The sequence below is a fragment of the Balaenoptera borealis genome (genome assembly GCF_965194805.1).
Source record: "Balaenoptera borealis genome assembly, chromosome: X".
Taxonomy (NCBI): domain Eukaryota; kingdom Metazoa; phylum Chordata; class Mammalia; order Artiodactyla; family Balaenopteridae; genus Balaenoptera; species Balaenoptera borealis.
In genome coordinates, this window is record NC_138881.1 from 32,171,225 (window position 1) to 32,184,106 (window position 12,882).

Below are 12,882 nucleotides of genomic sequence, written 5' to 3' on the forward strand. Positions count from 1 at the left end.
TTGTTAATATGGTGTATCAAATTGATTGATTTGCATATATTGAAGAATCCGTGCATTCCTGGGATAAACCCCACTTGATCATGGTGTATGATCCTTTTAATGTGCTGTTGCATTCTGTTTGCTAGTATTTTGTTGAGGATTTTTGCATTTATGTTCATCAGTGATATTGGTCTGTCATTTTCTTTCTTTGTGACATCTTTGCCTGGTTTTGGTATCAGGGTGATGGTGGCCTTGTAGAATGAGTTCAGGAGTGTTCCTCCCTCTGCTGTATTTTGGAAGAGTTTGAGAAGGATAGGTGTTAACTCTTCTCTAAATGTTTGATAGAATTTGCCTGTGAAGCCGTCTGGTTCTGGGCTTTTGGTTGTTGGAAGATTGTTAATCACAGTTTCAATTTCAGTGCTTGTGATTGGTCTGTTGGTGTTAAAGTCCCCTACTATGATTGTGTTACTGTCGATTTCCCCTTTTGTGGCTGTTAGCATTTGCCTTATATATTGCAGTTCTCCTATGTTGGGTGCATAAATATTGACAGTTGTTATATTTTCTTGGATTGATCCCTTTATCATTATGAAGTGTCCTTGTTTGTCTCTTGTAATAGTCTGTATTTTAAAGTCTATTTTGTCTGGTATGAGAATTGCTACTCCAGCTTCCTTTTGATTTCCATTTGCATGGAGTATTTTTTTCCATCCCCTCACTTTCAGTCTGTATGTGTTCCTAGGTCTGAAGTGGATCTCTTGTAGACAACATATGTACGGGTCTTTTTTTTGTATCCCTTCAGCCAGTCTATGTCTTTTGGTTGGAGCATTTAATCCATTTACATTTAAGGTAATTATCGATATGTTTGTTCCAGTTACCATTTTCTTAGTTGTTCGGAGTTTGTTATTGTAGGTGTTTTGCTTCTCTTGTGTTTCTCACCTAGAGAAGTTCCTTTAGCATTTGTTGTAAAGCTGGTTTGGTGCTGCTGAATTCTCTTAGCTTTTGTTTGTCTGTAAAGGTTTTAATTTCTCCATCGAATCTGAATGAGATCCTTGCTGGGTAGAGTAATCTTGGTTGTAGGTTTTTTCCCTTTCATCCCTTTAAATATGTCCTGCCGCTCCCTTCTGGTTTGCAGAGTTTCTGTTGAAAGATCAGCTGTTAACCTTATGGGGATTCCCTTGTATGTTATTTGTTGTTTTTCCCTTGCTGCTTTTAATATTTTTCTTTGTATTTAATTTTTGATAGTTTTATTAATATGTGTCTTGTCGTGTTTCTCCTTGGATTTATCCTGTATGGGACTCTCTGTACTTCCTGGGCTTGATTAACTATTTCCGTTCCCATATTAGCGAAGTTTTCAACTATAATCTCTTCAAATATTTTCTCAGTCCCTTTCTTTTTCTCTTCTTCTTCTGGGACCCCTATAATTCGAATATTGGTGCATTTAATGTTGTCCTAGAGGTCTCTGTGACTCTCCTCAGTTCTTTTCATTCTTTTTTCTTTATTCTACTCTGTCGTAGTTATTTTCACTATTTTATCTTCCAGGTCACTTATCCGTTCTTCTGCCTCAGTTATTCTGCTATTGATTCCTTCCAGAGAAATTTTAATTTTATTTATAGTGTTGTCCATCATTGTTTGTTTGCTCTTTAGTTCTTCTAGGTCCTTGTTAAACGTTTCTTGTATTTTCTCCATTCTATTTCCAGGATTTTGGATCATCTTTACTCTCATTACTCTGAATTCTTTTTCAGGTAGACTGCCTGTTTCCTCTTCATTTGGTTGGTTTGGTGGGTTTTTACCTTGCTCCTTCATCTGCTGTGTGTTTCTCTGTCTTCTCATTTTGCTTAACTTACTGTGTTTGGGGTTTCCTTTTCACAGGCTGCAGGTTCGTAGTTCCCGTTGTTTTTGGTGTCTGTCCCCAGTGGCTAAGGTTGGTTCAGTGTGTTGTGTAGGCTTCTTGGTGGAGGGGACTAATACCTGTGTTCTGGTAGATGAGGCTGGATCTTGTCTTCCTGGTGGGCAGGTCTGTGTCCAGTGGTGTGTTTTGGGGTGTCTGTGACCTTTTTATGATTTTAGGTAGCCTCTCTGCTAGTGGGTGGGGTTGTGTCCCTGTCTTGCTAGTTGTTTGGCATAGGGTGTCCAGCACTGTAGCTTGCTGGTCATTGAGTGGAGCTGGGTCTTGGCGTTGAGATGGAGATCTCTGGGAGATTTTTTCTGTTTGATATTACGTGGAGCTGGTGGACCACGTCCAGCTGGTGGAGCTGGTGTTTTATATTACCTTTGCCCTGCTGGATCAATGTCCTGAACTTGACTCTCGCATCTCAGAGGCACAGGCCTGACACCTGGCCAGAGCACCAAGATCCTATCAGCCACATGGCTCAGAATAAAAGGGAGAAAAAAAGAAGGAAAGAAAGAACAAAAAATTAAAAAAAATTAAATTAAATAAAGTTATTAAAATAAAAATTATTAAAAATAAAAAATTAAAAAGTAATACAAAGAAAGAAAGAAGAGAGCAACCAAACCAAAAAACAAGTCCACCAATGATAAGAAGTGCTAAAAGCTATACTAAAAAAACAAAAACGGGCAGACAGAACCCTAGGACAAGTGGTAAAAGCAAAGGTATACAGACAAAATTATTCACAGAAGCATACACATACACACTCACAAAAAGAGAAAAAGGAAAAATATATATATATTGTTGCTCCCCAAATCCCCCGCCTCAGTTTGGGGTGATTCGTTTTCTATTCACGTATTCCACAGATGCAGGGTACATCAAGTTGATTGTGGGGATTTAATCCGGTGCTCCTGAGGTTGCTGGGAGAAACTTCCCTTTCTCTTCTTTGTTTGCACAGCTGCTGGTGTTCAGCTTTGGATTTGGCCCCGCCTTTGTGTGTAGGTCGCGTGAGGGCATCTGTTTTTGCCCAGACAGGACGGGGTTAAAGGAGCAGCTGCTTAGGGGGCTGTGGCTCACTCAGGCCGGGGGGAGGGAGGGGTATGGATGCGGGGTGAGCCTGCGGCGGCAGAAGCCGGCGTGACGTTGCAGCAGCCTGAGGCGCGCCGTGTGTTCTCCCGGGTAAATTGTCCCTGGATTACGGGACGCTGGCAGTGGCGGGCTGCACAGGCTCCCGGGAGGGGTGGTGTGGATAGTGAGCTGTGCTCGCACACAGGCTTCTTGGTGGCTGCAGCAGCCTTAGCGTCTCATGCCCGTCTTTGGGGTCCGTGATGTTAGCCGTGGCTCACGCTCGTCTCTGGAGCTCGTTTAAGCAGCGCTCTTAATCCCCTCTCCTCCCGCACCAGGAAACAAAGAGGGAGGAGAAAGTCTCTTGCCTCTTCGGCAGCTCCAGACCTTTTCCCGGACTCCCTCCCGGCTAGCTGTGGTGCACTAACCCCTTCAGGCTGTGTTCACGCCGCCAACCCCAGTCCTCTTCCTGCGATCCGACCGAAGCCCGAGCCTCAGCTCCCAGCCCCGTCCGCCCCGGCGGGTGAGCAGACAAGCCTCTCGGGCTGGTGAGTGCTGGTCGGCACCGCTCCTCTGTGCGGGAGTCTCTCTGCTTTGCCCTCCGCACCCCTGTGGCTGTGCTCTCTTCCATGGGTCCGAAGCTTCCCCCCTCCGCCACCCGCAGTCTCTGCCCGCGAAGGGGCTTCCTAGTGTGTGGAAACCTTTCCTCCTTCACAGTTCCTTCCCAGTGGTGCAGGTTCCGTCCTTATTCTTTTGTCTCTGTGTTTTCTTTTTTCTTTTGCCCTACCCAAGTACGTGGGGAGTTTCTTGCCTTTTGGGAGGCCTGAGGTCTTCTGCCAGCGTTCAGTGGGTGTTCTATAGGAGCAGTTCCACGTGTAGATGTATTTCTGATGTATTTGTGGGGAGGAAGGTGATCTCCACCTCTTACTTTTCCGCCATCTTGAAGGTCTGTCCAGTAGTAGATTTTTATAGAAAGACCTTAAGCCATCAGTGTCCAGAGGTCTATCTCATGCTGAGGTTGGCTATCCTTATGCAGTAGGAGATAGCTTATCAAACTGTGGTCTTGTGCCAGGACTCACCACTACCGAGGCACACTGCAGGTGCAGCGGCAACACGGAGCGGCTCACTCCCTGCCCGCCACCATGTTTCCGCTGCACCTGCCCATTTTTTTAATCGGGTTATTAGTTTGCTTTTGATTTGTATGAGTTCCTTATATATTTTGCATATTAACCCTATATCAGTTAGATGGTTCACAAGTATTTTTCCCATTCTGTAGGATGTCTCTTCACTATGTTGACTGTTTATTTTGCTGAACAGAAGGTTTTTAGTTTGATGCAGTCTTGTCTAGTTTTCACTTTTGTTGTATGTGCTTTTGAAGTCTAATGCAAAAAATTGTTCCCAAGACCGAATATGTGATGTTACATGGCAAAGGAGTTTTACTTAGTGGTACATAGTGTGAATAATCCTTTGTATGTGTTGCTGAATTCAATTTGATAATATTTGGTAGAGTTTTGCATATATATTCATAAAGGACATTAGTCTGTAGTTTTTTTTTCTTGGATGTCTTTACTTTTTACATTAGAGTAAAACTGGTATCATGGAAGGATTTGGAAAGCGTTCCCTTTAATTTTTGGAATAGTTTTTGTAGAATTGGTGCTAAGTCTTTAAATGTTCAGAAAAATTCACCATCAAAGCCATCTGGTTCTGGACTTCTCTTTGTCAGAAGTTTAAAAATTCCTACTTTAATCTCTTTACTTGTTATCCTAGGCTATTCAGATTTTCTGTTTCTTCTAGAACCATTTTCAGAAGTTTGTGTCTTTCTGAGGATTTGTCCATGTCATATAGGTTATCTAATTGGTTGGCATATGATTGTTCATTGTATTCCTTCATACTCCTTTTTATTGATGTAGAGTTGGTAAAGATGTCCTCTCTTTTATTCCTGATTTTAAGAAATTGAGTTTTTATTGTTGTTGTTGGCTTGGTGTGTCTAGCTCAAGTTTTTTTTTCAATCTCATTAATCATTTCAGAGCCATAGCTTCAGGTTTGTTGATTTTCTCTGTTGTTTTCTATTCTCTATTTCATGTATTATATGACAAAGGCCTTTGTCTTTTTTAATATAGGTGCTTACTGCTATAAATTTACTTCTAATCACTGCTTTTGCTTCATTCCATGAGTTTTGGTATGTTGAGTTTTAGTTTTTCTTCATCTCAAAGTATTTTCTAATTTCCTTCGAGATTTCTTCTTTGACCCATTAGTTGCTTAGGAGTGTAGTGTTTAATTTCCACATATTTGTGAGTTTCCTTACATTCCCTTGTCTTTATTTGTTCCTTTTAACAATTTCTGTACTTTATTGATGTGCTCTATTTTGTGAGATGTTGTTCTCATATTTCCTTTAAGTCTTCAGACATGTTTTTCTTCAGTCCTTTGAACATATTTATAGTAGTGTACTTACTGTCTTTGTTTAATAGGTCCAACAGTTGTTTTTCCTCAGGGACAGTTTCTGTTTACTGCCTCTCTCTTGTGTATTGGCCATAACTTCCTACTTCTTTGAGTGTCCAGTAATTTTTTGTTGAAAACTGAGCATTTTAAATAATATAATTTGACGCCTCTGGAAATCAGATCTCCCACAGGATTTTTACTCTTTGTTGTTGTTGTTTTATTTGTTTAGTGACTTTCTAGACTAATTCTGTAAAGGTTGTTTTCTTTGCTGTGTGCAGACAATCAAGTGTTGCTCAATTAATTTAGTGGTCAGCTAATGATTGGGCAGAGACTCCCTTAAATTCCTTGACTCCATATGTCTCACAGCCTTTGCTGAGTACCTCTGTATAAATGTGTTGGGTGGGCCATGACTTCTGTCTTCTACCAGGTAGTTTGCAACTCTTTCTGGCTTCAAGTCCTCCTTGTACAGAGTCCCAAAGTCAGCCAGAGGTGACAGATTAGATCTTTCTCAAATCTTTCCTGGGGATATACACTCTCTTGCACATGTGTGTGGTAATCTAGATTGCCAGGAATATGTCAGAGCTTTTCTAATACCCTCTGAACATTTTTGGCTTTGTTTGTTTATCCTGTTATTTCTTATTAGCCTTAAATGCTAATGCTGTCTCAGGTTGCTGTGATGTTCAACAATTGCAGCTGATTCTTTTTCAAGGGGAGGGTATCAAAACCCTAGGGAGAGAGTTGTTCATACAGAGTGAGCTCTGAATCAGGTCAGTTAAAGCCATGTTCTCAAACTAGGCTTTTCAGCTAGCTTTCAGACAGAACACATATGAGCACTTCTCTGGGGATGGGGTTTTTGGAGAGTTTTAAACCCATTCTCCCTCGATGGCTGCTAGGCTAATCATTTTCACAGTTACCATAGTTGCAAGGCTGTTGTTTTTCAAGGAGAGCACGAAGCTGGAATAAGAGGATGTGATTACAGTAGGTAAAAATGCCACAAAGCCTGTTACTTGTTTAGAATTCAGCCATTTAAAAAAAAATAAATACTCTTTGGACTTTAGCAATATTTTAGGTAATTTTCAAATATCCCAGAAGTTGATTTTGACAATTTTCCTAGTGTTCTCTTTCTGTTTGTGGATGAGTAACTATTTGGAGGTCTTTAATCTGCTGTTCTGGAAGTGCTTCAGTACCATTTATCTTAATTTTTTCTTAGATAATTTTCCAATAATGTGTATCTTAAAGGTTTGTCAATGCTGTATAGGATATTTCTAAAGACTTTCATATCACCACGATAAACTACCTTTCCTTAAAGTTTTATAAGCAGTATTTTTTGATCTGCTTTTTATTTTGTCCTAACAGTACAATAGTTTTTCTTAATCCATTTGGGCTGCTGTAAGAAAATACCATAGACTGCACAATTTATAAGCAACAGAAATTTATTTCTAACAGTTCTGGAGGCTGGACGTCCCAGATTGGGGTGCCAGCATGGTCAGGTGTGGGCCCTCTTCCTGGTCACCGACTTCTTGTGGTATCCTCACATGGTGGAAGGGGCTAGGGAGCTCTGTGGACCCTCTTTAATAAGGGCTCTGATCTCCTAGTTCTATCCTATAGGGCAGTGGTCCCCAACCTTTTTGGCACCAGGGACCGGTTTCATGGAAGATAATTTTTCCACAGATCAGGGTGGGGGGGGGGATGGTTTCGGGATGATTCAAGCGCATTTATTGTGTACTTTATTTCTGTTATTATTATGTTGTAATATATAATGAAATAATTATACAACTCATCATAATGCAGAATCAGTGGGAGCCCTGAGCTTGTTTTCACTTGCCACTCACTGATAGGGTTTCGATATGAGTCTGCAAGCAATTAATTTATTATGGTCTCTGTGCAGTCAAACCTCTCTGCTAATGATGATCTGTATTTGCAGCCGCTCCCCAGCGCTAGCATCACCACCTCAGCTCCACCTCAGATCATCAAGCATTAGATTCTCATAAGAAGCGTGCAACCTAGATCCCTCACATGTGCAGTGTACTGTAGAGTTCGGGCCCCTATGAGAATCTAATGCTGCTGCTGATCTGACAGGAGGCGGAGCTCAGGCGGTAATGCGAGTGATGAGGAGCAGCTGTAAATACAAATGAAGCTTCGCTTGCTTGCCCAACGCTCACTTCCTGCTGTGCGGTCCGGTTCCTAACAGGCTGTGGACCGGACTGGGACCAGTACTGGTCTGCGGCCCAGGGGTTGGGGACCCCTGCCATAGGGCATTAACATATGAGTTATTAACATATGAGTTTCAGGGATTTCCCTGGCAGTCCAGTGGTTAAGACTCCACAGTTCCACTTCAGGGGGTGCGGGTTCAATCCCTTGTTGGGGAGCTAAGATCCTGTGTGCTGCGTGGTGTGGCAAAAAAAAGGCAAAAAACAAAAAAAAAAATATGAGTTTTAGGTGTTCACAAACATTCAGCCTATAGCAATTGGTCACTTTTCTTTTTTCAGAATGTGACATGTTTATTCATTCCACATCAAGTTGGAGTCTTTAAAGTGAAGCAATTTATAGAGATTATTGGCTCAGTGACAGATGAAAATTTGCAGTCTTCGTCCCTGAAGCCTTTCCATCAGATATGTTTATATTTCAGTAGTGTCTGCAAACCTTCCACCAAGAAAGTTGTGATGAAAATTAATCCTGGTATGCTACTGGGGGTGCTTACCATTTATTTATCTATTTTTGGTTAATACAGGATTATCTTAACATACTAATGCTTAGCTGTATATATCAAATGTGGTCTAATCTAATGGTTCTCAACTTTTGCGTGCATCTAGGCCTGTTAAGACATATCACTGTCCTATGTCCCAGCGTTGATTATTAAGTAGGTCTTTGTTGGAGCCCAAAGATTTGTATTTCTTACATGTTTCCAGTAGATGCTGATGCTGCCATTTTGAGGCTCTCACTTTGACTAGCACTGGTTTAGTGATCTATAAAATTTATTAAATATTTTAATGGTTTTTATATTTTATTCTTTTACTTCTTTGTTTGAGTCTGTAATGTTAACTGGTTTTGACCATTCCATGGATTTTCTGGTTGCTGCTGTTCCAACTAATTCTCAGTTATCTCTTATACATTGAACCATATGAAATTGTTGATACTCAACTCTCTTTAACGTATAAAAATTTCAGTTTCATGTGTGCCAACCCAGTCCTTCAAGTTACCATGTTTTAGTTTTTTTGCATGCATTTTTATTACTTATGCATGCATTATTTTGCTAAATTGTTTTATGTAGATCCATTTATTAAATGAATTATTCATATTTTCTGAATTTGCTTAGGGATTTAGCTTTAAGTTGGAACCAGTGGTCTAGTGTAGTAATTAATTCATGGAAATTCAAAAAAAACCATATTTACACTTAATATTCAATTCTCTAAAAGGTATATCCCCTTTGATCAGTAATCCTATGGGACAGTTTGTGGTGAAAGACTTGGCAAAATACAAGGACCATGCACCTGTCGCAATGCTTCAATCAACCACGGCACACATTCACAATCATAACACAAGTAAGGAGTTAATAAAGGATGCTCTGATAGCCTTTCCCAATGACCGAGCTGCAAGTATCCGGTCTGGAGAAGAGCATAAACATTTCAGGTAATGTGCTATATTAAAAACCTGAAATTTTGTAAGATACAATAACCAGCATGACATGCAGAGATCTTACCAGATCCTGCTGTAACAAATTAGTGATGGTAATAATAATAATAGTAGTAAAATTAAATTTTCTCTCTTTTTTTTTTTTCTCTTTTACATCAGAGGAGTGGTTGCTGAATGCTATTATCTAACCTCTCATCTCTATTGCGTACTTGCCAGGACTTGTGAATGGTTTACCAGATGATTCTTAAAATATGCTGTTAACAAGTAGAGAAGAATAATAGAAATAATCACTTTTGGAAATGTATACAGTCCTCAGAGTAGTCATGTTCATTAATTATGGCTAAGAGCCTGAATTTATCTAAGATGAAAAATTTTAAACTGTGATAAACAAGTTGTTCTCGTCTTCATTGTCATTATCTTCATCCCTATGCTATCATCTTTGTTCAATCCCCTCAAAGTCACATTTCCAATAACCTTTCCCAAAGTGAACTAAAACCTCCCCAATTATAAGGACTATGAGTGATAGTAAGCCTCAATTTAAAAATTACCCCATTTTCAAGAAATTACTACCATGTCAATGCTTAGTGAGAATAAACCCAGTCAACCTGACATCTTTATTTGGGCCATTAGCTCAGGAATGGTTTTTACACATTTGAGGATGAACTGGGTTTCTTTTCTGCCTACTTGTTTAACTGTCTATACTTGACCATGTCCCTGGGCTTTCTCTACTTGTCTCTTTACCTTTGGTGAGTCTTCAAGTTCACTTACTTTTATAGTCATTTTCTTAAAATACCATTTGATTTTTTAGTCCATAATTGTTTTATTATCCACAATTGGAAAATTCTGGGTTTTTATATAGTCTATTTTATGATTTTATTTTACAAATTCCATCCACAGCAGTCTTTATATCTCTTTTTTTACTTGACAAGTACCATAAAACACACAAGCATAAAAATTATGCAGACTCCATTTTAAATAATTATACAATATAAAAAAGGAAAACTCATCCCACCCTGCAGAGGTAGCTGCTGGAAATAATTTTTAAATGTATCATTTTCAGTTCTTTCCTATGCTTATACAAATATATCTATATAGAGATATAATGTGTTAATTTAACAGTAACATTTTGTTCCTGTCTAAGTATTAATCAGATGATCTCAAAATGCCAGGATTTTTTTGAAGAAGGCTAACGTAAGTGTCCCATGGCCATAATTATTTTTCTCAATTTACTCTTTTCCATGCTAACAGAAATACAAAATTTAGTCCAGTTATTTTCTGGCTAGCAAATAGTAATGAAAATTTAAGTAATGAAATTTTATAGTGTATTAAGTTGTTGGTAATTATAATTGCTGTTTTATTTTTTAATGCTTTTTACCTTTTCAATTTTTGAGAAGAAAATAAGGTAAGAATTTTTGTCTAGTTTTATTTAATGCAGTATATGTCTTGTGTTTAGTGTATAGTAGGCATTCAGTAAAAATTTTTTTAATAAATGAGGAAAAATGCTTTATTTACATAGTAATTTTTGTTGTCTGTACTTTGCACATTAAAAAAAAATCACCTACTCAAAGTTGCAGAGGTATTTCTTAAAGTTTATTCTTTAAGGAGCTGATAAGCATTTAGATATGTTAGTAACCAGCTCTTTGTCACTTCAGGCACCTCCTGTACTACTTCTTTTTAAGTCCCTCCTTTTCTCCTTGTTACAGAGATAGGGACTTCAGATATAGGAATTATTTCTAGGTTCTAAAGGTGGTTAAGGATCCCAGAGCCTGAAGGGAGATTTGAATATATCAACAACTATCTGAGTAACAAAGCATTTGTTTCTCTCTTATTGCCTCACTCTCTTAAAGACTTTAACTCAGTTCAAGCTGTATTACTGTTACCACTGAGGAATTATCAAAAACAGGAAGAAATATTCGATACTGGATTAAATTTCATTTGACTGTATATGACTACTAGGTTTATACTTAGGAGTTAATTATTAAGGGTGAGAATCTCAATGATTACTAAAACTTGCTGAAGACTGAGGTAGCCTAAGGCCAAAAGATGTGAATAATTGTACTTTTTCTTTTTATGGAAAATATGTGGTAGGTGAAAGGAAGTGCATGCATCCAGTTGAGTGAATGTGAGATGTAGAGTAGTTTGCAGTTCTTCTTTTGATTTTTTTTTCTCTGTATAGATTTATTGCTGATGGTTATTTCATAAGCTCTGAGATACTAAGAAAGCATGATTTAACAAAAGGATTCATTATTCTATATATTCTTTTCTGATTTTGATCACAGTGATCTAAAAGTAATTAACTGTTAGGAAACACTAATCAGCTTCAGATCTAGTTGCATCTGTAATCTAGAACTGCCCAAACTGCCTACTTGACTAATACTCCAAGAGTGGGTTTAGGGTAGGTGCTACTTCTTCCCAATGACCTTAGGGATTTCCTGTGATTAGGTTAAGAAGAAAATTAGATATCATTCTATTTCTACATGTAATAATGTCTTGGTATATAAAAGGACTAGAATCTGTCCTGTTCACCATTCTGTGCCCAACTCCTGGCATAGGAGGCACTCAGTAAATACTGATTGAATAAATGCATATATATACACCTAAATATTAACATGTCTTGCTCATATTGTAGGACGATTTTCACAAAGATTCCAAGATATAACTATGTGGATCCTGATTCTGCATATACTAAATTTGAAAAAATAGAAAAGAAAGCACATGAAAAGCATTATGCAGGATACATTAAATATTTAAGAAATGTGCGCCTGCAGAAAGAAGAACAGAGGTAAAGTTCACTTCCTCAAACAGTGTGGAACAGAGCATGGTGCCTGTAGAGCCAGAATTTTTTTCTTTACTCTTTAGGTTGTTTTTAGTGATTTAAATGACTTTTCATGTATGAAAATAGCAAAACATTGAACTACTTTAACTGCATTTATTTCCTTTTCTACTTTTGATTTGGGAATGTCTTGGGTGGACTTCCCCAGAAGCAGATTCTGAGACAGGAATTCCAGCACATGTGATTTTTGGAGCATGTTCTTTTGGGAGACACCTGCACAATATGAGGAAAGCAGGAGAGGGCAGAAGAGAGAACTCAGAAATAATGTGTTTCAAATAAAGTTTACTCTCAGCCTGATACCTAGGGTCTTTTGAGCATAAATTATACCATGTTGTTGTTCCTGCCTTGAGTCATTGACTGTGAGCTGTCCTTGGGTATGGTAGGGTGGGCGTAGCTTCCTTGAGGAGGTGTTTGAGAATGGGGTCCCCTCAACAGAGGGCAATTTTATGCAGGTTAGTGCTTCTGTCTGCTTCAGTGGATCTGAGTGGGTCAGTAACAGCATGTACTATGGGGAGTATTTGGATTTACTGATGTATTTTCTAAAAGACTTAGCCTCAGTTAATTATTATTATGATTTCACTAGGAAACACATGTACTCATATAATGATACAGACATAGGATTACAGCCAGCATCGGGTCTAAAGTCACCCACACTCTCAGAAGCGGAAATAGAAGAGTTATCTTCAGCACAGCGTCGGATCAAATGTAACCAATTGCTAAGTACCAGAAATATAGCATCCACAGAGACAGAGTCTTTGAGAAGAAAGGCATGTGCAATATTTTACATTTTATTATACCATGAGAATTCTTAAAATATCTTTTGCTAATATTGAACAATTAATTTTGGAATAATGTGATTTCTCACAGGTTCTCAAAGGACTTAAAGCAGACCCATCCTCACCCCATGAAAAACATGATTGCAGCTTAATCTTGACACCAAAGCAAATTCATCAAGTAATTGTTGGTAAGAATCTATAAAAAACTACTGAACAATTTTTTTTAACAGATTTATTGAAGTATAATTTATATTACATAAAATTCACCAGGTCAA

The 12,882-nt window shown here is 38.5% G+C and overlaps 1 protein-coding gene across 1 annotated transcript in view; it reads left to right on the forward strand.

Annotated features, from left to right (window-relative positions):
• The window catches only part of CFAP47 (cilia and flagella associated protein 47), a 431,032-nt gene that overhangs the window by 30,666 nt on the left and 387,484 nt on the right, over nt 1-12,882 (forward strand). The window contains 5 exon segments of the mRNA XM_082377789.1: nt 7,855-8,044; nt 8,782-8,995; nt 11,628-11,780; nt 12,415-12,598; nt 12,699-12,795. Coding sequence (XP_082233915.1) covers nt 7,855-8,044; nt 8,782-8,995; nt 11,628-11,780; nt 12,415-12,598; nt 12,699-12,795 — 838 coding nt within the window.